Source organism: Lampetra fluviatilis, chromosome 1 (genome assembly GCF_964198595.1).
Source record: "Lampetra fluviatilis chromosome 1, kcLamFluv1.1, whole genome shotgun sequence".
In the NCBI taxonomy this organism is placed as follows: Eukaryota; Metazoa; Chordata; class Hyperoartia; order Petromyzontiformes; family Petromyzontidae; genus Lampetra; species Lampetra fluviatilis.
In genome coordinates this window covers 28051438-28079148 of record NC_136275.1, presented here as the reverse complement: position 1 = coordinate 28079148, position 27711 = coordinate 28051438, and the positions used below count along the sequence as shown (strand labels likewise).

Genomic DNA, 27711 nt, shown 5'->3' with positions numbered 1-27711 from the left:
CCTACTCCGTGCTCTCTCCTTGCTCTCTCCGTGCTCTTGCCCTTGGCGTGCACATGCGCTTGCAGCTCGTCCGCTGCTGCTGGTCTTCTGCGATGCTCGCTTGGTCGATGCTTGGCGCTTTCTGCCCTTTCTCCAGGTTGATTGCTTGTTGTTGCTCGTCACTCTTTCTCTCTCTTGCTCCCTTCTTGATCGTGCAGCTGCCAGCTTCACCGAGCACCCGCCCTTACTTCAGGGCTGTGCTGGCTCAGGCTCTTTCCACTGCTCCAGTCTCTCTCCGTTGGCAGGCAGCTGCTAGCTTCGCGTTGGCATTCAGTAATGCCTCTCCCACCCTTCCTTCAGGGCTTCGCCTTGTCGTTGCTCAACTTCCATGCTCTCCGCCCTTCCTCCAATAGGGCTCCTGTTGTGAGCTGCTCATCGCTGGCTGGTTCACTCACTCTCAATACTTGTAAATTGTATTCGTACACCTCTTACACAATACAACTTATCGCAATTCTTGACTTTGCAAGCGACTCAAAACATCAGGATGAATGTAGAATAAAACTTCCAGCGATACTCTGTTGGTCCGTGCCGAACTCAGCACCGAGCATCACCTCGCCCCTCTTCTCTGCGAGACACAACACCCATTGCTGATGTCGAGGCCATACCCCGGAGCCTGCCATGTGCAGTACTGACTTGCATTATCTGTGTCCTTGCTTAAATGTGAAATTTTCTCCCCTCTCTGCACGTCTCTTGCGAAAGGAAAAATACAGATGCCCTCTGTCACCATTCTCCTCCCGTGGCCGCAGCCACCTGGTTGCCCCCCCCCCTTTCTGACCTTTGACTGGCTGCTTTTCATCACAGTTTATGTTTTTGTTTGCATTCCCCCCCCTCTTTGTGGTGTTTGTTATCTCGAGGGGAGACACCCTTCATACGTATTTTATGGCTAGCATGTGTTGTGTCAAATTGTTGGAAGACAAAGGTGGCCGGGGAGGCTCTGATTCCATGGAATACGTATTATCTGGTCTTGTGTGTTTGACCTATTTTTCTTGTATCTCTTTTGAGTTACCCGCGGTCTAATACCTTGTGATTATTATTTGGTTTATGTTTAACCAAGATTCATAATGTACCATTAGATGTTATCTCCGGTATTTGAAGGCTTTTATTAACTTTTGCTCCCTGTCTGTATCCAGGGATCCGTGCTTTTTATTCTCGAGTTATATTTTGATATCCTGAGGTTGGAGATGTAACTAAGTTTTCACTTAAGCTTTCTTGATTGCCGGAATTCATATTCCTTGGTTCTCTTGGTAAAGTCACGTAGATAGAAAGATACAATAACAAATAAAATAAGTAATACTGCAGTCTATGATGTCGACTTATTCTTATAGCCAAGTTTCGAACTTTTACCGTATAAAAAAATGGCAGTTATCATGTCCGTTTGCCCTGTGCTCTGCGTCTGTGCCAGTGAGTCTGGATATTTGTTTGTGAACTGTCCAAAACGTCCGCGTGTTTGTGCGTGAACTTGAGCTTTTCGCAATGTACACAGCGGCGTGCCTCCACACGTGGTGCTCCCGTGTCCGTGTGTCTATGAGTTCGTGGCTCTGTGTGTCCATGTGTCTGTGTCCCCATGTCTCCGTGCATGTGTCTCTGTCTCCACACAGAGCTGCTGGCCCAGGCTCTCACGTCTCTGTCGGACAAGGACTCCCCGGTGCCCGACGCAAACTTCAGACTCATCTACTACACTGTGGGCATTCTGATGAGATACACGGACAAGAGCCCAGCACTGAGTGAGCAGCACGGAGTGAGGGCCACAGCAGCGGCAAAAACACCAGAGTTGAGTAGAGAGTAGTTATAGTGGTGGTAGAGTAGAGTAGAAAGTGGTTATAGTGGTGGTAGAGTAGAGAGTGGTTATAGTGGTGGTAGAGCAGAGTAGAAAGTGGTTATAGTGGTGGTAGAGTAGAGTAGATAATGGTGGTAGTGGTGGTAGAGTAGAGTAGAGAGTGGTTGTAGTAGTGGTAGGGTAGAGTAGAGAGTGGTTGTAGTGGTGGTAGAGCAGAGTAGAGAGTGGTGATAGTAGTGGTAGAGTAGAGTAGAGAGTGGTTGTAGTGGTGGTAGAGTAGAGTAGAGAGTGGTTGTAGTGGTGGTAAAGTTGAGTAGAGAGTGGTGATAGTGGTGGTAGAGTAGAGTAGAGAGTGGTGGTAGAGTAGAGTAAAGAGTGGTTGTAGTGGTGGTAGAGTAGAGTAGAGAGTGGTGGTAGTGGTGGTAGAGTAGAGTAGAGAGTGGTGGTAGTGGTGGTAGAGTAGAGTAGAGAGTGGTTGTAGTGGTGGTAGAGTAGAGTAGAGAGTGGTTGTAGTGGTGGTAGAGTAGAATAGAGAGTGGTTGTGTAATGCGAGCAAGGATTGAGGGGGGCGGAGTCTGGGTCACGTGAGGAGAGGGAGGAGTTAGGGTCACGTGGGGGAGAGGATTTAGGGAGAGAACCGGAAGGGATCGGGGAGTTAAGACGGAGTGAAAACGGGAGGAGGCCACGCTGGGCAGTACAGGGAGGGTGGCGCGATCGCCACGTGTTGGGAGACCTCGGCACCGTCGGCCATCGGTGTCCGGGCGCAGGGGGGCTAGCGGGCTGTGGAAGGCTGGCCGTGAGCGAGGAGGAGCGGAGCAGCAGTGTGGCTGCAGAGCGGAGCAGCAGTGTGGCTGCAGAGCGGAGCAGCAGTGTGGCTGCAGAGCGGAGCAACAGGGTGGCTGCCGGGCAGAGCAGCAGTGTGGCTGCGGAGTGCTCGATGGAGGAGACGCGGGCCTGAGCGAGGACGTTGTGGGAGCGAGATTTACACGAATCCAAATAAAGGACAACGGAGATCGACACTGTGGAAGAGTCCTTTATTACACTGGTGTCAGAAGTGAAACGGCATGTCAAAATAGCTAAGAAGAAAGAACGTCCCTGCACCATCTTCTGAAGACGACCTCCCTCCAGCGGTGGCGCTACCGACGATGGAGGGGGGAAGCGACGCAGGGACGAGCGACGGTCCGGGGGTGCAGGACGTTGCTGCTTCGGTGGGTCCATCCGCGCAAGTGGACGCCGACGAAGGATGGCGACAGGTGGCGGCCCAACTGGAGGCACTGAAGGCGGTGTTGACGCAGTTGTGCGACCTCGTGACGCCGGCGACGACTTCGGGGAGGCCCAGCGGGGAACAGCGGGCTGCGGCCTTGCCGACGCCGTCAGCCCTCTCCACCACGCGGCACGAAGCCGCCATCTTGGGCGTGGACAAAGAGAGAATGGCGGGAAGCCGCCATCTTACGCCCTCCACCGCGGGGAGCCGCCATCTTGAACACGTTGCGGAGTGACGCCATCTTGTCGCTGCCGCACAAGTCACCATCGACGGAGGACGGCGGAGCAAGGACCCGCAGCCGTCATCTAACAACTGTTAAAGAGTTCTCCATCGGCGGAGATTGGAGCGCGTTCGCCTGCCGTATTCAAGCGGCTGTACGATCTGCCAAATGGACGGACGCGGAGGCCCTGGAAGTCCTGCCAACACTTCTCGACGACGAGTCCGTCAGGTTCTTCCACTCCATCAAGGCCGAAAAGAAGAGGACGCTACAGGGGGTCTTTGAGGAAATGGCGGACGCGTATGAGCCTCCGGACGATGCTCATCGCAGATTCGTACAGCGGCAACGGGGGCCGGAAGAATCGCCGGTGGCATTCCGAGGCGCCGTTCTGGAACTAGCTATGGCTGCGTAACCTGAAACGGAGCCTGAATTGTTGGAACCCCTCATATTGGGCAAGATGCTGGAGTTATCTAGGGACTTGGGGATTCCCATAACGGTGTGCGGCCATGATAAGTTGATGTCCCGTGCTGCGGCTAAGTGCTTGGATGCCCAATTTAACCTTCGACGGTGGAAACAGGTGTCGGTTTGAACGGGGGGCCCCATCGTCGAAGGCGGTGCTACAGGGGACCCCAAGAAGGCTGTCTACGTTCCTGACGACAGGGGTCTGCAGGAGTTGACGGCTGCGGCCGCCCAGTGGCCTGCTCGAGAGGGAGCGGGGGTGCGCTCCGGGCCGCCGACACGGGAGCGTCGGGACAGAGGGGGTGCTGCGTGCCGAAACGACTTGTTTCCGCTGCGGCCGTAAGGGCCACTTCGCCAGGGATTGTTGGGCTCGCATCCCGGGGCCTCCCCAGCAGGAGGCCTCTGCCACGGACGTGACGCGAAAGGACCATCCAGGACAGGCAAGTTGGTGCGCATCAGACACCCGGCAAGGCCTGTCACCTCATGCATCACCATCGCCGCACGGTCCGTGTGTCATTAACAACGGGGGGCCGCCGATCGACCCGTGTCGCTCGCTGACGCAAGACGGAAATTGGCACGGAGGGTGGTTGCGGCCGCTACTGGGTCGTCCACTGTGCCTGGTTCTATTCAGGGGGTCGAGGTGCGCATTTTGGTGGACTCAGGTGCGTCCGCGACCATTATCTCAGATGTAATTTTTCATCTCTTAGGCATTCCGCCGGGAAGGGTGCGACCGGTTTATGACTCTTGCATAGCGGCGAACGGGGGAAGTATGGGCATTGTGGGCCAGGTGGACGCCAACATATCGATTGGGGGGGTGTCGGCTTCAGGGACCATTTTGATTTCCAGGTCCCTCGCAGTGCCCTGTTTGTTGGGGACCGATTTCCTGGCAAAAATGCCCATTCAAATAAGGGTGAATCAAAATTGCATTGAATTGCCAGGGGGTCGGAAAATTTCGTTCTTGCCGTCGCCCTGGGGCGACTCTGCCCCTGTCTGCCAGGTGCAGGCGCTGTCCGATGTATCTGTTGATATTCCACCTGGTTCGCAAATGCTTATTCCGTTGAGGTATCGGAAACCAGTGCCTGGCGTTGAGGGAGCGATGGGTGTATTGTTATCGTCGTCCACGGCTATAACGGGCGGCTCGGCACTGGTCGGGGCACAGACAATTGTCCGGCCGGGTCAGCCTCTGTTTTTACAAGTGCTGAATGGGAGTGCGGATAATGTTAGCGTACCGGCCGGAACGGTTTTGGCTCACGCCACGACTGCTTTCACAGCCCATGACGACCGGGGCCGCCGGGACCTGGTAGGGGGGGTTTCGGCCCCCACGGGGCAGGATGATTGGTGGGTTGCCGAGTTGTGTGGGGAAAACTCATCCCTGACTGGGGAACAACGGTCCGCGCTTCGCGCGCTCTTGCTAAGCTATTCCGACGTTTTCAGCTCGGATGATTTTGATTTGGGACGCACCTCCTTGCTCTCCCACCACATTGATACGGGGGATGCCGCTCCGATTCGGATGAACCCGCATCGGTTGAGCCCGATGGAGCGGGATCATGTTCGCGGCGCAGTGGAGGATATGCTGGCTGCTGACATAATTTCCCCGTCTAACAGTCCGTGGGGCGCGCCGGTGGTCCTTGTGAAGAAAAAGGATGGGAAATTGCGATTTTGTGTCGATTTTCGCAAATTAAACAAAGTGTCCATGGCAGACGTGTACCCCCTGCCGCGTATGGATGATTCCCTCGATGCCTTGTCCGGGGCGAAATTTTTTTCTACGCTTGATCTCTCCTCGGGATTCTGGCAGCTTCCCCTGGATGAGTCCTCGAGGGAAAAGACGGCTTTCCGTACGCCGCAGGGCTTATTTCAGTTTAATTGTCTTCCAATGGGCTTGAATGCTGCCCCCGCCACTTTTCAGCAGTTGATGGAGCTGGTGTTAACGGGTCTGCAGTGGGAGACATGTTAGATATATTTAGACAATGTTATTGTCTTTAGCCGCACGTTTGAAGAACATCTACAGAGATTGGAAGCGGTGTTTGCTAGGATGCGCTCCGCCAATTTGAAATTTAAACCCAAAAAGTGTCACCTACTGCAACGATCCGTGCGCTATTTGGGACACATAGTCAGTGCGGACGGGGTGGCCACAGACCCAGAGAAGACGGCGTGCGTTCACAACTGGCCCAACCCCGGCCTCGGTGGGGGACGTACGTCGCTTCCTTGGGTTCGCTTCATATTATCGCAGGTTCGTTCCGAACTTTGCTACGATCGCTAGGCCCTTGCACCTCCTTACGGGGAAGGGCCGGAGGTTCAGCTGGGGACCGCCGGAGGAAGCGGTGTTTGAAGGCCTACGTGATCGTTTGGCGACGGCGCCGACATTGGACTATCCGAATTTTTATCGCCCTTTTATTCTGGATACGGACGCTAGTGACACCGGGATCGGGGCCATAGCCTACGGTAGCCGCGTGCTGTCTCCGGCAGAGACCCGCAACTGCGTTACTCGCCGCGAACTATTGGCTATTGTCTACTTTCTCCGCCAATATCGCCCGTATCTATATGGCCGGTCGTTTATTGTTCGCACGGACCATGCGGCTTTGCAATATGCCCTGAGAGTTGACCAACCATCTGGCCAACTGGCACGATGGTTGGAAACCCTGCAGGAATTTTCCTTCGAAATTCAGTACCGGAAGGGGTCGCGTCACGCGAACGCGGACGCGCTCTCCAGGTTGCCGCAGGGGTCCCCTTGCGCTTGCGCTTCGGGTACGAATAGGCGTACGCCGGTTCAGTAACCCCCTCGGCCTGTTGTGTCAGCTGTCGAGGTGCCCGAGGCTCCCGTATGCCCGGGACCGGCCGATGGGGTTCTGAACCTGCCGCGCTCGGTATGGATTCGCGAGCAGTTGCTTGATGACTCGCTGGGGGCCTTACGGAGTCGGGCTGCGAAGGGAACGGGGGGACTGCTGTCTGGTGGGACGCCGGGGGCCGCTCTCCGGGATGGTTTGCTGATGTGGAGGGAGGGGTTGCACGATCGCTGGCGTCTGGTAGTACGTCGTTACGGTACGAATTGATTCGGAATCTGCACTGCGACACTCTATTACATCTCGGGGTGCAGAAAATCTTGTTGACGTTGCAGCGAGACTACTTCTGGCATGGCATGACGACGGATGTCGTCGGACACATTCGAGCGTGTCCCGAGTGTGCCCGGCGGAAGCCGCCTAAAAACCCATATGTGCCACCAGTGCAGTCTATACAGGTGTCTCGGATTAACGAGTTGGTGGCGTTGGATATTTTGGGACCCTTCCCGCCATCCGCTAGGGGCAATACATTTTTGCTGGTCGGGGTGGAATATCTTTCCCGCTGGCCGATGGCTTGGCCCCTACCCGACCAGTAGGCGGCGTCTATCACGGACGCTTTCCTGTTTGGATATGTAATGGACAAAGGGGCGCCGGAAAGGCTGCTCACGGATCAAGGGCGAAATTTTTCTTCTAAATTGTTGGCGGAAGTGTGCGCTGCTCTGGGAACCAAAAAGGTTCGTACGTCTCCCTACCACCCGCAGACGGATGGCATGGTGGAACGGCTTAATCGGACGCTGTCGGCCATGCTATGTCACACGGTTAACGAGAAACAAGCTGATTGGGATTTGCATATCCCTGGGGTACTCTCCGCGTATCGGATGACGCCTCATGCGTCGACAGGGTATTCTCCATTTTTTAAAATGTACGGCCGCGAGAATGTGCCGCCGGTGGACGTACAGCTGGGTACGGGGGCAAAGGGTCCTGTTAAGCCTCTCTCCAAGTACATTCAAGACACTGTTCGACGCGTCACCGAGGCACGGGAGGGGGCCCGATTGGCTACTGCCAAGACCCAGGCCCGGAACGAACGTTGCGCTCGGCGCTCGAATGGGAAATGCCCCTGGCGAGTGGGGGACATGGCCTGGCTGCACTGCCCGCAGGTGCGGGCGGGGACCTCCCCTAAGCTGCACAAACCATGGCAGGGGCCGGTTAAACTTATTGAGGTTCCTAACCCGCAGTCCGCGCGTGTTCGGTTCGGATCTCGGCGCTGGTACGTCCATACGTCTCGGTTGAAACCCTACGTGGCCCCGTGGACGGATGCGTCATCTTCTGATGTTGCATCCGACGCACCTCTGCCTTTGCCTGTTGACCCTGCAAGCGCGCCTGTCGTGCCTTCTACAGACGAACCGGCCGTGACACAGGCGGATGCAGCGAATCCTGCTCTGGGTGGGCCTACCACGGCGACGGGGACACTTGACCCCGCTGCCCCTCCAACCCCACCACAGACACGGTTGCGGGAGACCCCGGACTCGGGTCTCTCCGGGGAACGGGACCTTGGCGTTGACGGGCCTCCAACAGCGGCGGGCGGTTCTAATCCCATCGCTCGTAAAACCCCGTCGCGTTCTCGGTCTGTGGGGGGGCCGCCGCCCGTTCGGGACGGGCCGGCGACCCGCACGCATTCCAAATCCCTTTCCTTTCGTTGATTGTTGTTCTTGTTGTTCTTTGTTATCGTCTTGTTATAATCTCCGTTGTCCGGTGATGCCCGATGGTTGAAAGTTGCTCGCATTATTTTGTTCTGTTGCAGCCGGGGACGGCTGGGGTTTTCATCAGGGGGGGGGTCGCGTAATGCGAGCAAGGATTGAGGGGGGCGGAGTCTGGGTCACGTGAGGAGAGGGAGGAGTTAGGGTTACGTGGGGGAGAGGATTTAGAGAGAGAACCGGAAGGGATCGGGGAGTTAAGACGGAGTGAAAACGGGAGGAGGCCACGCTGGGCAGTACAGGGAGGGTGGCGCGATCGCCACGTGTTGGGAGACCTCGGCACCGTCGGCCATCGGTGTCCGAGTGCAGGGGGGCTAGCGGGCTGTGGAAGGCTGGCCGTGAGCGAGGAGGAGCGGAGCAGCAGTGTGGCTGCAGAGCGGAGCAGCAGGGTGGCTGCCGGGCGGAGCAGCAGTGTGGCTGCGGAGTGCTGGACGGAGGAGACGCGGGCCTGAGCGAGGATGCCGTGGGAGCGAGATTTACACGAACCCAAATAAAGGACAACGGAGATTGACACTGTGGAAGAGTCCTTTATTACAGTTGTAGTGGTGGTAGAGTTGAGTAGAGAGTGGTTGTAGTGGTGGTAGAGTAGAGAGTGGTTGTAGTGGTGGTAGAGTAGAGTAGAGAGTGGTGATAGTGGTGGTAGAGTAGAGTAAAGATTGGTGATAGTGGTGGTAGTGTAGAGTAGAGAGTGGTTGTAGATGTGGCAGAGTAGAGAGTGGTGATAGTGGTGGTAGAGTAGAGTAGAGAGTGGTGATAGTGGTGGTAGAGTAGAGTAGAGAGTGGTGATAGTGGTGGTAGAGTAGAGTAGAGAGTGGTTGTAGAGGTGGTAGAGTAGAGAGTGGTGATAGTGGTGGTAGAGTAGAGTAGAGAGTGGTTATAGTGGTGGTAGAGTAGAGAGAGTGGTGGTTGTCAGGGTGGTGCTGTGAGTGCTGAATGGTGCTAGTGGTGGTGTTAGTGGTGGTGGTGTTAGTGGTGGTGTAGGTGGTGGTGGTGTTAGTGGAGGAGGTGGTGTTAGTCGTGTTAGTGGTGTTAGTAGTGGTGGTGTTAGTGGTGGTGTTAGTGGTGGCTATACGGGGGATCTTTATCTTTGTTAGTGGTGGTGGTGTTAGTGGTGTTAGTGGTGGTGTTAGTGGTGGTGGTGTTAGGGTTACTACCACGACTCCCAAGGTTCAAGTGTCACCTCTAAACAAACCCTAAAATCACCGCCACCGACTCTGGGACTACGGTGGCCACCCCTCCGTGACCAGGCCGCTTGGTCGGTCACGGCACTGCGGCGTCACCACCGGGGTGTCGTGCCGGTGGTGGTAGTGCTGTGGTTGCGCAGTTGTTGATGTGGTTGTTGTTGTTGTTGTGATGTGGTTGATGTTGTGGTTGTGTCAGGCCGTGCTGTGGGTCAGTGTGGCACCACCAAACATCTCCTGGACATCGTGAAGCACCAGCCGCTGTGGGAGCGCAGCAAGACTGAGCCGGTACGGGGAGACACGGGGAGACATGGGGAGACACGGGGAGAGACGGGGACACGCGGGGGGACACGGGGAGACATATGGGGTAAGTAGATGATGGCGAGTAGTAGATGATGTCGAGTAGTAGATGATGACGAGTAGTAGACGATGGCGGGTAGTAGATGATTGCGAATAGTAGATGATGGTGGGTAGTAGATGATGATGATGGCGGATAGTAGATGATGGCGAGTAGTAGATCATGGCAGGTAATAGATGATGATGATTGCAAGTAGTAGATGATGGTGGCGAGTAGTAGATGATGGTGAGTCGTAGACAATGACGAGTAGTAGATGATGGCGGGTAGTAGATGATGGCGGGTAGTAGATGATGGCAAGTAGTAGATGATGGCGGGTAGTAGATGATGGTGAGTAGTAGACGATGATGAGTAGTAGATGATGGCGGGTAGTAGATGGTTAGTAATAGACGATGAGGAGTAGTAGATGGCGAGTAGTAGATGATGATGGGTAGATGATGATGGCGAGTAGTAGATGAAGTATACAACGCAGGGGCCACAGGAGTGGAGCAGACCTCAGGGTGGTGACACCGCCAATGACAACGACCACGAGCAGCGCCGTGTCGATTCGGCGACGGCACGGTTGGCGTGAGAGCCGGCGCCCCGCGTTGTTCCTGCACGTTAGCGACCCGCCTTCCCCCGTGCCCGCTTCGTGTTCCCCTGTGGCTCGCTGGAGGTGACGGTGGTGGCGATCGATGGGAGCTCCTCGGTACCGGGGGGGGGGGGGGGGGGGGCAGTGGCGCTGGCCATGCGCTCTCGGCGCCGTTCCATGTAATTCAGTGTTCGCCATTTTAGTGGCGTGGCCGTCGCTCCAGCGGTAGACGGAGGCGTGCGGCCCGAGTCGCCAGTTCTCATCATTCGCTTCTCGAGTCCTCGGAACTCGTCGGAGGACTTTCCCGGCAACCTCTGCCGTCCGGGCTTGGCTCGCCGGCGCGGCGTGGTCCGCGCGCGTGAACCTGCGGGACGACGTCGTCAGAATGTCGCCAGAACGTCGCGGGGGTGAGATCGCTCGACGCCGGGGAGAAAGCGGAGTCCGCCGGGGCGCATGGCAGCGAGGTCGGGCGAATACCGCGACCGTGCCGAGCCGGTGTCGGAAGGCGGCCTCGGTCAGAGCGGGCGCCCGACGGCCGGTTCTGAACCCGCCCGGTGGTCCGGCGGGGACCGATGGGTGCGGTGCGGCGGCCGCCGTGGCGGTTGGCAGCGGACGCCGAGGGGCGAAGGCGCCACGAGTCGACGTCACCGACGCGTCCTCACCGGCTTGAAGGATGGCCGTCGTCCCGGCCACGTTCCGCCACCATGGTACTGTGCCGAGCAGCGGACGCGGCAAGGGACGTTTCCTCGCTCATGCTCCTGGGTTCTCGACGGATTCCGGACGAATCCCAACGGCGCCCGCGGCATTGGCGGGGTCCTTCTGGATGAGGCGGTAGAGAGGTTTTTGTAAATTTGCCGTCTGAAGGTTCGGTCAGCGATTGCTCATTGACCGCTGATCGGCCGTCCGGCGATGTCCTCAGAGCTCGCCCGCTGAGGTTTGTCGTTGGCTCGTTCCTTTTGCGCGCGGCTCCTCTCCCACCCCGCGCCGCCGTCGTCTTCTTGCCGAGTTTAGGGACTGGAACCGGGCCTCTGCCATCTCCCGCTTCTGATCTATGTCGAGTCGACAGAAAACAAGCATGCAAATGCACTCGTAAACAAACGTGTAAATACGCATAAACAAGCATGTAAACACACGTGTAAATACAGATATAAACACACATGTAAACACACTTGTAAACAAGCATGTAAACACACGTAAACACGCATGCTAACATGAAAATAAGCATGTGAACACGCATGTAAACACATGTAAACAAACATCTAAACACGTAAATAAGCATGTAAGCACATGAGTGTGTCGCCGTGGCAGCGTGGAGCGCTGGTTGATGAAGAACCCCGTGTGTCTGACCCCGTGTGTCTCACCCCTTTTGTCTCACCCCGTATTTCTCACCTCGTGTGTCTCACCCCGTGTCTCACCCCGTGCATCTCCAGGCTATACACAGCCTGCTGGTGTACACAGGCTCTCTGCTGGGGAACCTCTCCCGCGAGGCAGAGAACCGCGCCTGCTTCCGCCAGAGCAATGCGGTGCCCGTGATGCAGGAGCTGCTCAAGAAGGACGACGCGGAGGTCAGGTTGGCTGCCCTGCAGGTCATCGCCCTCGTGCTGGAGGAGAGCGACTGCGACCCCCTGGGAGAGACAAGTAAACACCTCTCACCGCACGAGCCGACCGCTCAACCGGCGCACGCACCCCGTACGGACCGCTCGCCTGCAGGACTCGACACTCGGCCCTCACTCGCCCACCGCTCGTCTCCCTTGCACAGCTTTAGTTAGAGGAGGGCTGTAAACAGTGGCGGAGCCAGTGGGGGGTGGGGTGGCACGTGCCCCCCCAATGATCCGATCGAAATTAGGGATTCCAATCGGATCATTGTGGTTCATTAGTAATAAATCGGCATTTCGCGACCCCCACTGCCACTGTGTAGCATATTATTATGTGCCAGGGACTCTATAAGATGATAGGACAATAGTCTGAGTCTATGATTGGCAGTAACAGCAAAGCAGTTATAAGTGACTCAGAATTGCGCGCAGTTGCGTATACAGTACACGACTTCCCTGAAGGCATACCTTCTGCGAGCGCGATGCCGATCACACACGCGTCAAATAAAAATCAAGGGACAAGTCCTTACTTACTAACAACTATCAATTTTCATTGCTGGAGGGGTTTCCCCCCCTACCTGAAAATCCTGGCTCCGCGACTGGGTGTAAACGTCACCGTTTCCGCATTAAAGCGAAGATGTTGACATTTTGGCTGATTGGCCTTGTTCAGGATCAAGTTCAAGTTCATTTATTAGGTATAGCCCTGTGAGCCATTCGGCTCTTGAATCGGGTGCAACTGCTACAAACAAAAAAACATGAACAAGAAAACATCTTAAAGTGACTATGTGCAAACTGAAAAACCAGGAAAAAAAACAGCAAAAATTCCAGAAAAAAATCACCGTACACCAACGCTGTGTGCAAAAATCCCAGTGGGATGCAAGTCAAACAACAACAACCACAAGACAACTTAGATTAAGGCCATCAGTCTAAGTCTGTACTACAACAAACTAAACCAAAACTTTTCGAAATCACCAAAATAAAGCTATAAAAACAATGTAAGTTATCATAGGAACTGTGACCGAATTTTCACAATAAACGACATAAACAACATGTACCACCAAACCCTTCAGCCATAACTGGCTGCATGAGTCACTCCACAACATCAGGAGCATCAGTCGGAGTATCAAATTTTTCAATGCACCTTTAAGATCAACACACTAAATCGAGAGGGATTTAGACAGATCTCCTGAAACGTTTGGGTGGGTTGCGTTGAGATTGTTGTTACAGGATACTGTAAGTGATTGTGAGTGATGGCTATTTTTGTGATGCCAGTCTCACTGAAATGTACAGAGTCTGAAGAATAGTAGAGGCTTTTGCTTTAACACGTAGGCTTTCACAGCTTTTGGCTAACCATCGAACAAAGATGGTGGTCACTGCATCACGTGTTTTCAAATGCGCTTCTGCGGCCATATGGAATGCACTTCTATATCATCTAGAGTGAAACTCATTTCTTTAGAACTGATTTTTGTGTTTAGTTTGTTGTCCTTGCCCCGCACCTCCGATTAACACGGTTGGCTATATACGGAAATTAATTCAACATATGTAAAGGGTTAATGATTGTGTGTGGATGCTGTTTTAGGCCTGATAGTCGTCAGGCTGTGTCAGTAGGTGTGTGCTTGTATTCACGTGTGTGCACACAGAGCTACACAAGTAGTGTAAACACAATGGAGCATAGCAAGCACGTCTCTACATGTATACCACCATGTGTACACTCGGTCCTAGTCATTTTAAGCCACGCGTTTGTGTGATCACTCACGTCCCTGTGTGTGTGTGAGATCACTGTTACGTTCCTGTGTGTGTGATCACTGTTATGTTCCTGTGTGTATGTGTAAGATCAATGTTACGTTCCTGTGTGTGTGTGAGATCACTGTTACGTTAATGTGTGTGTGTGAGATCACTGTTATGTTCCTGTGTGTGTGTGTGAGATCACTGTTATGTTCCTGTGTGTGTGTGAGATAACTGTTACGTTCCTGTGTGTGTGTGTGTGTGAGATTACTGTCCTGTTCCTATGTGTTTGTAAGATCACTGTTACGTTCCTGTGTGTGTGTGAGATCATTGTTATGTTCCGGCAAAACAACCCCCTACCACCTCGTGGTTCAATTCAGTTCAGTTCATGTATTAGGTAGAGCCCTGTAAGCCATTCGGTTCTTGAATCGGGTGCAACCGCAACAAATAAAACATGAACAAGAAACATCTTAAAGTGACTACGCGCAACAGAAAAATCCAGGAATAAACAGTAAAGTCTTCCAGAAAAAGCACCGTATATCAATTATGTGATCAAAAACCCAGTGGGATGCAAGTCAAACAATAACAACCATAAGACAATTTAGATTAAAGGTATCAGTCTAAGTCTGTACTACAACAAACAAAACCAAAACGTTTCCGAAATCACCAAAATAAAGCTATAAAAACAATGTAACAGTGATCATAGTAACTGTGATTCAAATTTAACAATAAACGATGTCCATAACATGTACGACCAAACTTTGCAGCCATAGCTGACAGGATGAGTCACTCCATAACAGCAGGAGTGTCAACATTTTTCAATGCACCTTTAAAGATCAGCACACTATAATCAAAACTCAATATCATACTTTGCAGCGGTCATCTGGAACGATACATTTGATTTCAGGCCACTGAATAGCAGTGGCAGCTCGGGGTGTACAACTCCTCTAGAGCAGTTTTGAGTGAAGATCTCACAGGTAGTGATCCAAGTTGCAGTTTATTGGCGACAGCATTCCAGACCCTGGGGGAATCAATAGAAAAGGCCCTTCCAGTATTTGTACGGCAATAAGGAATGTGAAGCTGGTAAATGAGTGAAGACCTTAGGTCACATTTGTTCTTCAAAACAGTGAGGAGATCCAGCAGGTAGTCTGCTTATTTTTTTGTAAGTAAATCATGAATGAATAACATTTGATGCACAAGCCGTCGATCATTAAGAGATGTTAAGTTTGACGCAATGTAGAGATCGCAGTGGTGGGTCCTAGATGGGCAGTTCAATGCAAATCTTAAGGCCGAGTGATAAATTGAGTCAAGTTTCTTCAGTACAGTACTGGGGTGGATTTATATACGATGTCACAGTAATCAAGTAGAGGAAGTATGGTAGCTTTTATAAATTCCAAACGGAACATACGGGGGAAGCAGTGCTTGTGTCGATACAGAAAACCAATTTAAATCAAGGATGATCCCAAGATACCTATAGCTATAGATCTTGACTTGCTCTATTTGATAATTATTTAAGGAATGTAATTGGGGAAAAAATAACGTACTGCTTTAGTCCTGGTGAGAAGCATAGCACCTTGGTTTTGGAGGTAATCAGGACTAGTTTAAGAGCAACTAGCTGATGTTGTAGTTTGTTGAAATCACCCTGGAGCTCAGTAATCACGTCATCCGGAGAGCGGCCATCAGTCATCAGTATCGTGTCATCTGCAAACAGATTTACCCTGGAATGATCCAGGTCAGTGCCCAAGTCATTGACATAAAGAGAGAACAAGAGGGGCCGAGGATGGTACCCTGTGGAGCCCCTATTGTTATCTTAACACTGTTTGACCTCCAGCCATCTATGAATACAGTTTGGGTGCGAAAAGAGAGGTAATTTTTTAACCATTCCACTGCGTGTTTCGAGAAATGGAGGCAACTTAGTGTACTGAGCAGGGTGTTGTGATCGACTGTATCAAAGGTATTGGACAAGTCAAGTAAAAGACTGGCGCAGTACTGCTTATTATCAAGGTTACTGTAAATGTGATTCAGAGAGTCTAATGCAGCAAGATAATTGAGCCTCAATTTAGTTTTTAAAATACTTATAGATTAAGAGGTGACTGATAATTTACCATCGAGGGACCTCTGTAAAATTGTTAAGTTATTAAATACCTTAGATGGGGAACCAAATTAAAGTTTAAATCTTTAGGCCTGAGGCCTACTAACCTGTTATTAGACGAAGCCTGCAGCGTGAGAATTAATCCTCAAATTAGTAAAAAATGCACTAACAGATTTAGGGGTGACTGAAGATCTGCCATCTAACGATCTCTGTAATTGTTAAGTTATTAAACACCTTAGTTGGATAAACAAATTCATGTTTAAACCATTCGGCTTACAGCTTGAGGCCTTCTAACCTGTTTCTAGGCGAAGCCTGAATCCTCAATTACGCTTAATTTACTTATAGATTAAGAATGTTCCATGAGAACATTTATTGATTACCAGAGTGTTGATGATGGGTGTTGGTGTTGGTGATGAATGGTAATCATGATGGGTGGTGAAGATGGATTGTGATGCTGATGGGTGTACGTACATGCGGGAGCACGCAAACCTGCCTGGTCAGACTGAGACGAACTGGAACTGATTAATTAAACCCCCCTGCACCCGCCAATCTCAATTTAAACACACACACAGCTCACTCACACACACAGCTCACTCACACTCACTCACACGCAGCTCATTCTCACTCATTCTCAAGCACAGATCACACTCACAAGCTCACTCACACGCCGCCATCTTGTAGGACGGGCAACGTTTTCGTGGACAGTGCTGTGGGGGGCAGGGCCAATTGCCATTGGGCGTTTGTAACCACCACAGCGGCTAAATGGGGGCTCTGGATGGGTGTGAGGGGCTGGTAACCCCTCCACCTTCAATAAATTACCACAAAACCACGTGAAAAATATCTAATTAATAAGCTTGTGCCGGAGGCCCCGGGGAGACAGGCGTCTATGATGTCTCCTGGCCAAACCCCATTTGACGGAGCCAGGATATTGAATCTTTACCCTCGGGGCTCCTCCAGAAACAACAAAAAGCTACTACAGATGGCCACGTCGAATGTTCGAACGCTCACTGCGGAGGAGAGCCTGCCACACCTCTGTCGGGAGCTGGACCGGTACCGCCTGGATCTCTGTGGTATTCAGGAGGTCCGGTGGACCGGATCTGGCTCCTGCTACCATTAGGGGTGGACAGTCCTCTACTCGGGGCAGGAGATTACCAAACAACAGGGAGTGGCTCTTCTTCTGAACAAAATAATGAAGGGGGCGTGGGAGCGTGGCAGTGAGGTGTAGGAAGCTGTATGCCCCAAGCTACTTTGGGCTCGTCTTCCCATCAAACGAAGGCGAGGAGTGGTGGTCATGGTTACGTATGCCCCCACCGAAGACGAACATCCGAGGAGGGATGCAGGCAAGGCCGATGATTCAAGATTTGAAGCTTTCGTGACTGCAAGGATTCATACTCTTAGTTCTTTCGGTAAAGTCACGTAGGTAAAAAAATGAAATTAAAATTAATAAAAATAATAAAATCACGACGTTTCGGAGGCAACACAAGTCTCCGTCATCAGGTGGGACCGTCACATCCAGATTTGCTGCATCAAGTGAGGGAGGGATTCAAGATGCAAGCTCTTAAATACCAGTTAAGGGGGAGGAGAGGGGGGAGGAGCTTATCAGAATGTGGTAGCCAATGAATGAAACGTATCGGGAGGGGGGGGCGGGGCTAAAAGAGGGCACGGGGTACTCGTGGACATGGGTGTGGACATGTTTGTGCGCAAGTCACTGTGGATGCACATGATAGAAAAGAAACAAAAATGCCCATGTTTATACCAGTGTTGGCTGACAATAAAGAGAGTACTGTTAAACGCTAGGGATGTTAACACTCGGTAAAGTAAAATAGTGCCTGTCAGATAAGATGGTCCAAAAATGTGTAGTTAAATCTTTTTTGCATGGTTGATAACATCTTTCCAATGATTACTAAGTTTGTACCCATCATCACGGTTGAAATTATGTCTGTGTTTGTGTATCTGAATGGCTTCGTGTACAAACCTTTGATGGTAGCCAGAGGGTTTGCAGAGCACCTTAGTCTCGGAAAAAACAATATCATGAGAGCCCACCGAGTTGTAGCAATGATCGGCAACGGCGGAAGACTCAATTTTGCCATGTTTCAAATCTGACTTGTGCTCGCGGACACGATCAGATCCATGACGTTTCATTTCCCCAATGTAACAGTCACCACAGCTGTAACTCAGTTTATAGACTCCAGGGTATTGCAAGTCAGGGATGACATCCTTCACAGATGGAATTAGATCACGGATTTTATGTACTGTACTGAATCGGACTTGGATCTTATGTTTGTTTAGAATTTTGGAGATCTTTTTGGTCATGCCTGCTATGTATGGTAACGTGACAGTTTTGATCGGAGTTTCAAGTGGCTGTTTCTGTATGGTGGGAGAAACAGCTTGGCGGATGGTGCGTTCAGAGTATCTGGTCATCCTGAGGGCCCGATGTACATGTCTTAATTCACTGGCCAGGTGGTGTTGGTCAGAAGTGCCATGAGCTCTGTTGTATAGCGTTTTGATGAGAAAATTCTTTTGAGATGGGTGGTGGTGGGAATCCGGTTTCAAGTAGGAATCTGTGTGGGTGGCTTTCCTGTAGACAGAATGTCCCAAGGATCCGTCAGGTCTCCTCTCAAACAGAATATCTAAGAATGGTAGTTTGCCATCTTTCTCCACTTCCATGGTGAATCTGATGGATGGATGTCTGGAATTGATGTGGTCCAAGAAGTAGTTCAATGCTGGGAGGTCATGTGGCCAAATGACTAAAGTGTCATCCACATACCTCTTCCACAGGGAAGGACGCAGGGTGGATGTCTGGATGGCGTCTGATTCAAACTTTTCCATGAACATGTTGGCTATCACTGGTGACAAGGGGGAGCCCATAGGGGTACCCTCATTCTGTTTGTAGAAGGTGCCATTCAGGTGAAATAATACCTGCGCTGGTTAGGCATTGCCTCACCAACACTTATTTCACCTGACAGGCACTACTTTACTTTACCGAGTGTTAACATCCCTAGCGTTTAACAGTACTCAGCCAACACTGGTATAAACATGGGCATTTTCGTTTCTTTTCTATAATTAGCATCCACAGTGATTGTGCACAAACACGTCCACGCCCATGCCCACGAGTACCCCATGCCCTCTTTTAGCCCCGCCCCCCCCCTCCCGATACGTTCCATTCATTGGCTACCACATTCTGATAAGCTCCTCCCCCCCTCTCCTCCCCCCTTAACTGGTATTTAAGAGCTTGCATCTTGAATCCCTCCCTCACTTGATGCAGAAAACCTGGCTGTAACGGTCCCACCTGATGACGGAGACTTGTGTTGCCTCCAAAACGTCGTGATTTTATTATTTTTATTAATTTTAATTTAATTTTTTTACCTACGTGACTTTACCGAAATAACTAAGAGTAACAAGGCCGATGAGTCAGATGCCTTCTATAATCTCCTGTCACAGGTGCTAGCTAAAGTGCCCCCTCGGGATAGAGTTATCTTGTTGGGTGACTTCAATGCCCGAGTTGGTCATGATGCTGGCACCTGGTCTGGAGTGATTGGAAGGCATGGACCAGATCAGCTCATTAACAACGGTAGGAGGCTGCTTTTTGAAGCCCATGGACTTATAATTACCAACACGCTCTTCCAGCATCGGCGCATTCACACAACATCGTGGATGCATGCCGGGTCCAAGCAAGAACATCTGCTGGACTACATAGTGACGGAACAGCGGATGCGGGCCCATGTCCTTGACACCAGGACCTACTGGGGAGCTGATCTGCTCTCTGACCATCAACTTGTCATCTGTAAGATGCGCCTGCCATTCTTCCACTCCGGTGGTGGGTGTACACCCAGGACCCCATTCAAAACTAAAGTGGTCTGGCATCAGCTAGCTGATGAAAGTTGCAAGCGAGAATTTCATCATCGCTTGCGGCTGGGGTGTCGAGGGTAAATGGGCGAGGTTTAGGACTGTGACTCAGGCAGCTGCAATGGCTGCTTTGGGTATGCGGTCCAGACCTTCCCAGAGACCCTGGCTGACAGAGGAAGTGTTTAGGATGGCTGAGAAAAAGCGACAGGCCCGCTCTAATCGTCTACAGTATCCCACATCAGAGAATGAGGAGGCTTTCCGCAGCCTTCGCTTGGAGGTTCGGAGAGCCGTGAGGCGCAGCAAGGATGGGTGGTGGTCGTGGGTTGCTTCAATGGCCCGCGATCACAAATCCCTATTTAACTCCATAAAAAAGTAACTTGCAGCACCACACCTATTACCATCATTAGGAGAAAAAATAGTGATCCAATCTCCGACCCCCAGGAACAGGTTTGCAGATTTGCTGAGCATTTCTGTGAAGTCCTGGGAGACGGGAAATCCCTGGACATGGAAAACATCGTGGGACAAAGTGGGGATGACACTGCTAAGGCTGAATTGCCATCTGTTGAGGAAGTACTAAAGGCGATCCAGAGTCTGAGACCAGGAAAGGCACCGGGCAGAGATGATCTCCCAAGCGAAATGCTGAGGGAGGGTGACATCATAACAACAGTCTGGAACACTGGACAGGATCCGCAGGATTGGAAGGATGCCCTGGTGGTCTCCCTCTTTAAGAAGGGGGACCGCACAGACTGTAACAACTACAGGGGCATCTCACTCCTTAGTGTGCCGGGAAAGGTCCTGGCAAAGATTATTCAACATCGCCTTGCCAGGCATGCTGAGGAGAGGCTTGCGGAGCCCCAATGTAGTTTCAGGAAAGGGCGGTCCTGCACAGATGCCATATTTTCTGTCCATTTGCTACAGCCGAGGTGTAGGGAATTCCAACAAGACCTACATCTCTGCTTTATTAACCTGGTCAAGGCCTATGATACCATCAGTAGGCCTGGGCTGTGGGTTGTTCTTGGTGCTTTCGGAGTCCCTGACCCTCTGCTCACGATCATTAAGGACCTTCATGATGGTGAGCGGGCCCGGGTAAAACTATGTGGCCAGGAGTCGGAGCCATTCCCTGTTCACCTTGGGGTGCGACAGGGATGTCCTCTGGCTCCCACATTATTTAACATATTTATCGACCACGTCGTTCGTGAAGCCTTTGATGGCTGTACCAGAGGAATTTCCATCTGGTACAGATACAATGGGAGACTGATCGATGCCCAGATGCGGTCAAGGGATGGCTCCCTCTTGATCAACCACGTTATGTATGCCGATGATTTGGTAATTGCTGCTGATTCAGAGGAGGAGTTGGAGACGCTGCTGCTGAAACTGGAGCATATCACTAAGAGGTGGGGCCTTACCATCAGCCCCACCAAAACTAAGCACCTGCCTGGGTATTTTGTATCATCGGACACTCCACCCCCACAACTCCCCATCAGTGATGGGGCAGTTGTGGAGAGAGTCGAGAGTTTCCCATACCTGGGCAGTGTGGTCATAACCGGCTCCGGTTTGACAGCAGAGGTTTCACTCAGTATCAGTCGAGCAACATTATCTTTTCATCGGTTGCATAACACTGTTTGGAAGCTACCTGATCTGTCGCTCCGCACGAAGCTTCAGGTCTTCTCGGCCACGGTCATTCCCTCCATTCTCTATGCTTGCGTTCCTGTGTGTGTGTGTGTGTGAGATCACCGGTACGTTCCTGTGTGTGTGTGAGAGATCACTGTTACGTTCTTGTGTTTGTGTGTGTTGTTGTATATGTAGACCTGGTTCCTAAATTTTATAGTAAGAATAATTCTGCCAATTTTCTTTTAATAATAATCGAAAAAAAAAAAGAAACAAACACCCTCAACCCCGCTACCTCCCACAAGCCACACCAAGCATCTGGAGATCATAAAGAGCCATTAAATAATAAACTCCGGGGCTAACGACGATCTGGGTAATCTCCAGATTGTCAAAGGACCGCATGACATGACCTCCCCGAACTTTTGGACAGTTCACAAAAAATCTCGTGAGACGTAAAACACAGCACATAGCAGGGACAAACAGACATTAAAACTGGCGTTTTCTTTAATAGTAAAAGTTCTAAACTTAGCAAAAAGAACACATTGACATTATAGACTGCAGTCTATATTAGTGGCTTTATTATTACTTATTTAATTTCACCCGTATTCAACTCATATATTGTTTATTATGGTATCTTTCTATCTACGTGATTTACACTATGAGATCTCTTTTACCAGTGGCAAAATATAATGGTAGGTTTTTACCCTTTTAACTGGTACAAAAGGTGTCAGTTTTGTACCAGTTAAAAGGGTAAAAACCTACCATTATCTACGTGATTTTACCAAGAGAACCAAGGAATATGAATTCCGGCAGTCAAGGAAGCTTAAGTGGAAACTTAGTTACATCTCCAACCTCAGGATATCAAAATATAACTCGAGAATAAAAAGCACGGATCCCTGGATACAGACAGAGGAAAAGTTAATAAAACCCTTGAAATACCGGAGGTAACATCTAATGGTACATTATAAATCTTAAATTTCGATTTAAAGCTTTCGTGACTGCAGGGATTCATCTTCTTGGTTCTTTCGGTAAAGTCACTTAGAAGGGATGTAATAAAATAATAAAAATAAAACATAATAAAATAATTCTCACGACGTTTCGGCCACAACGCAAGCAGCCGTCCTCAGGTGAAGACCAGGTCTGTCGGGGAGACAGCGTCTGAATGAAACACCACCACGCTTGGAGCGTATATTTAAGCTGGGTTGGAAGGGGGGAAGGGCGCCTTTGACAAAATAATTTGCATATCAAGAGGAATTTAGAATATTCATGGGAAATGCAGGTATGTGATTAGTACTACTTGTGAAATGCGTAGGAGGTGGGCGGGGGGTTTCAAAGTCATATTATGCCCGTGCATTATGCAGGATTAGCAGCATCAAAGGGAGGGGATAGGGGTAGCATTAATAAAGGGAAGGAATGTTAATAGTATGTAGCTGCAGTAACTAAACAACCACGTAAAAAACTAAAGTCTAAACTACATAGTATCATCAGTATACTAAATATACTCTCCAATAAGCTGAGCTACTAACAGTAAGTAATACATTACAATTCTATGTCGCTAAAAATATAATATGCTTCCAGATAATCTTTTTTCCCTTACATCACACGGGTCTATCCCGTACTATATGCTGCCATAGACAAACCCAACATTAAATTACATACTGTATTACTATACATAATACATAGTGTAATAGTGTATTATTCTATCCACCCTACTGTATATCACACTGCTGTATATTCACTATACAATTACGATACTATATATTGCCTTATACAATGTATTAAACATTACAATTTTATACTATTTATTATTATACAATCTGCTATACACTATGCCATTGACCGTCGAGTGAAAGATACTAAGAGGAAGCAACGAAATATGTCAATGGAAGAGTGGTAGTAGGAGACTTGCAGCGGAGCAAAGAATCCATTCCCTGCGGAGAATACAAGATATATAGTCATGCCAGTGAGTGGACTGCGGTCTGAAAGTCACCGTAAATGTTAACACAATCCGTTAAGATCCGAAATGGTTTATTACGTCCTTCCAATGATTGCTGAGCCAGAATCCATCTTCTCGGTTGAAATTGTCTCTGTGTTTGTATATGTGGATCGCCTCATGAACGAATCTCTCATGATAGCCAGATGGCTTGCAGAGAATCTCTGTCTTGGAGAAGTCAATGTCATGTGAGCCCACTGAATTGTAACAGTGATCTGCCACGGCTGAGGTGTTTGTCCTGCCGTGTTTCAGGTCTGCTTTATGTTCACGGATGCGGTCCAAGACATGTCGTTTGGTTTCTCCAATGTAACTGCTACCACAGAGGCAACTTAGTTTGTAGACGCCAGGGTACTGTATGTCTGGAACCACATCTTTATCAGACGGGACCAGATCACGGATTTTATGTAATACAGTATATAATTTAATGTTGGGTTTGTCTATGGCAGCATATAGTACGGGATAGACCCGTGTGATGTAAGGGAAAAAAGTTTAGCTGGAAGCATATTATATTTTTTGCGACATAGAATTGTAATGTATTACTTACTGTTAGTAGCTCAGCTTATTGGAGAGTATATTTAGTATACTGATAATACTGTGTAGTTTAGACTTTAGTTTTTTACGTGGTTGTTTAGTTACTGCAGCTACATACTATTAACATTCCTTCCCTTTATTAATGCTACCCCTATCCCCTCCCTTTGATGCTGCTAATCCTGCATAATGCACGGGCATAATATGACTTTAAAACCCCCCGCCCACCTCCTACGCATTTCACAAGAAGTACTAATCACATACCTGCAGTTCCCATAAATATGCTAAATTACTCTTGATATGCAAATTCTTTGGTCAAGGCGCCCTTCCCCCCTTCCAACCCAGCTTAAATATACGCTCCAAGCGTGGTGGTGTTTCATTCAGACGCTGTCACACTTAAGCAAGGACACAGATCATGCAAGTCACTCTTGCAAGGGGCAGGCTCCGGGGCATGGTCTCGAGATCAACCATAGGTGTTGTGTCTCGCAGAGAGAAGGGACGATGTGTTGTTAAGAGCTGAGTTCGGCATGAACCGGCAGAGTATCACTGAGTTTTATTCTACATTTATCTTGATGTTTTGAGTCGCTTGCGGAATCAAGGATTGCGATAAGTTGTATTGAACTAAGCTATCAGAGTTATGTAAGAGGTGTGTGAATACAATTTACAAGTTTTGAGAGTGAGTGATCCAGCCAGCGATGAGCAGCTCACAACAGGAGCCCTCTTGGAGGTAGAGCACGAAAGTTGAGCAACGACAAGGCGAAACCCTGAAGGAAGGGTGGGAGAGGCAACACTGAATGTCAGCGTGAAACTGGCAGCTGCCCGCCAAAGGAGAGAGAACGGAGCAGTGGAAAGAGCCTGAGCCAGCGCAGCCCTGAAGTGAGGGCGGGAGAGGCACCAGTGGGTGTGTTGTATATGCCGGGTCTTGAAAAATTAATAATAATAAAAATGAAAATTGAAAAAGGCACAATTATCCGAAATGATGCAAATGTACGTAATTATGTGCACAAATTATGCTAATTAGGGAAGTGTAATCATATAAGGTTATATGAATGTATGCGATTATGCTAATGTATGCAGTTATGGTAGTTAGGCTTAGCTTCGTTGTCTATGGTCATATCAATCGGGATAATACAAGGAATTGTATGAAGTTATGCAAGTGTAATAAACCCCGTTGAGACGACGTCGGGAATTGAGAATTCTTTATTCAGTTTCGTTCACAGCTTCCACCACATTCGTTCCTCCAGTTCCCTTGCTCTTTCACGCTAATGGCTGACAGCGTGAGAGAGAGAGAGAGACTGCAGCGGCCCGCCACGTGGCAGGCTCCGGACCACGGCACCAGCGTGGCTTCCCCCTTCGTTCCTCCGCACACTGACCACGTGCTGTCCTTCTCCGCCCCTTTTAATCCCTGGCCCACGTGATGCCCCGCAGCCAATTCTCAGCCGCACTTCTGGAACTTTCCCGAAGCTACTGTACGGCTCCAGGGCCACGCCCATAGCTCGACTCCCCATTGGTCGCGGGCTGAGGCCGGCAGAGCCAATCATCATCATCCAGGTGTAACCTTCACATTACATCAGGGCCACGCCCCTGGCTCGACTCCACATTGGTTGCGGGATGAGGCCGGCAGAGCCAATCATTATCATCCAGGTGTAACCTCACATTACACAAGTGTGATGTAATTATGCTAAATTAAGCTCGGCTTCATTGTCTAGGGTTGTATTATCAATCAGAATGCAATTATTCTCGCTTTAACATTTACTCATAAGAGATACAAGAAATAGGTTCAACACACACAAGACCAGATAATATGTATTCCATGGAATTAAAGCCTCCCCGGCCACCTTTGTCTAACAACAATTTGACACAAACACATGGTAGCCATAAATACGTATGAAGGGTGTCTGGCCTCGAGATAACAAACACTATGAAGAGGGGGGGGGGGAATGCAAACAAAGCCTAAACTTTTACGGAAAACAGCCCGTCTGGGGTCATCAAGGGAAGAGGGGGGGGGGCAATCAGGTGCGGCCGCGGGGGAAGAGCATGACAGAGTAAGCATCTGTTTTTTATGACTTCCAGATGCTTGGTGTGGCTTGTGAGGGGTAGCGGATTGAGAGTGTTGTATCATGTATTTATTCTTTTAAAAATATTGGCCGAATTATTTTTAATATGAAATAATGGAAAAAGGCCTATATATACAACAGGTGCCCGTGTGAAGCTGGCAGCTGCACGATAAAGCAGAGAGCACGGAGAAAGCAAGGAGAGAGAACGGAGCAGTGGAAAGAGCCTGAGCCAGCGCAGCCCTGAAGTAAGGGCGGGAGAGGCACCAGCGGGTGCCCGTGAAGCTAGCAGCTGCACGCCAAGGGCGAGAGCACGGAGAGAACAAGGAGAGAGCACGGAGCAGTGGAAAGAGCCTGACCAGCCACCCTTGCGGAAGAGGAGAGCGCCGGTGAGAGCTTCGTGGGTTCGACCCACGCACATCGACCAGCACCAGCTGGGAACCAAGACAAGAGTGAGGAGTGAGGAACGGCGACCAGCGGACGAGCTGCGGGCGCTATCTGACGACGGAATCATCGCGCACTGCCGACGGCGAGCATCTTGCCAACTCAACCAGCAGTGAAGAGAGCTGCAACGCCAAGAGGAAGAGTGTTGGTGCAGGTGTGGTGGTCATGATTGACACACACGCGCCACAACCAGGGGGAGGGGTGGAAACCGGTCCGGACCGGTCGGGCCAACGGTGGTTGGAACCCCTCTGAGGGGAGGGGGCTGGCAGGAGCTACGATCCCTCAGAACCCCGCCCCTCAGGGAGAAAGAGTATATAAGGTGGGTCCCTGAGAGCGCGAGTCAGTCCGTCTCAAGCCGAAGCCAGAAGCCGCCTGAAGAAGAAGAAGAACCCTGGACCCCAAGCCGCCGACGTCCTTCTAAGGGCTGGGGCTCAGTGCGGTGCCAGTGGTCGTGGGGTTAGGACCCTGAGGTTCCCTCGGCCTGATGCCCTTGTGAGGGCCAGGTCCGGACGGGCCAGTGGTCAGGGACCCACCGGGCCAGCGGTGGGTCGGCCTCCCCTAGGTTTAGTTAGCCGGAGGGCTGGAGTAGGGAGAGTTGTAGGTACGATAGACCGGAGGCTGTACCTCCCCAGGTTGTGGGTGAAAGGGGCCATTACCCCTTTGTGTTAGGAATTAGTGTAACTGTTTGGTGAAATAAAGCGTGTTGCCTCTACGAAGACTCCGTCTCCCTCCAAGAACATTACAACTGGTGACAGAAGTGGCCAAGAACTTCGCCTACATGGAGACCAGACAGAAGGCGCTTACCAGGGCTCCGGACAAGGAGGCCGATGCCGACGCTGCTCCGGAGGCGGGAGCGCCATTTCCGGGGGACGGGTCCGCAGCGGCGGGCCCCTCAGAGAGCTCGCCACCATCGGGATGGGCGATCCAGTCGGCGCACGCTCGTCTGGCCGATCTCCTGCATGCCGCTGCCTCCATCCTCGACGAGCTCACGCTGGGTAGAGCAGTGGCTGCGGGTGGGGGGCCAGGCTAGAGGTCAGGTGCCGTTCCCGCCGAAACGCGAGGGATTTCCGCGCAAAATTTTGATGTCTCTACTGGGTATGACGGGATACGTCACTGCCGCCGGGAACGCCACAGCCGGAAGCGACGTCACTTCCGCGGGGGGTTTCACCACTACCTCCGGAAATGACGTCAACTGCCCCGGAAGTCACGTGCCCCAGGGGGCGCGCGTCACTTCCGGCCTTGCCGCCATCCTACCCGAGGCTGCCGCGTCATCGGAGATGCGACCGCCGCTTCTGGCGGACATTTTGTCGTCCGACGGCCCTACATACACCACGCTTGGTGCGCAGCTTGCCTCGGGAGGGGGACTCCCTGGCCTGCAACAGCGCTTGCCGTCTCTTCAAGTCTTCGCGGCTAAAGGCGGAGACTGGGCAGCTTT

General features: G+C 50.9%; 1 protein-coding gene across 1 annotated transcript in view; it reads left to right on the top strand.

The window, feature by feature from the left end:
• LOC144934452 (uncharacterized) overlaps positions 1–27711 on the top strand; it is a 212800-nt gene that overhangs the window by 153447 nt on the left and 31642 nt on the right. The window contains exons 4-6 of the mRNA XM_078860213.1: positions 1638–1763; positions 9668–9756; positions 11825–12032. Of these exons, the coding sequence (XP_078716339.1) occupies positions 1638–1763; positions 9668–9756; positions 11825–12032 (423 nt within the window). The remainder of the gene's footprint in view (positions 1–1637; positions 1764–9667; positions 9757–11824; positions 12033–27711) is intronic.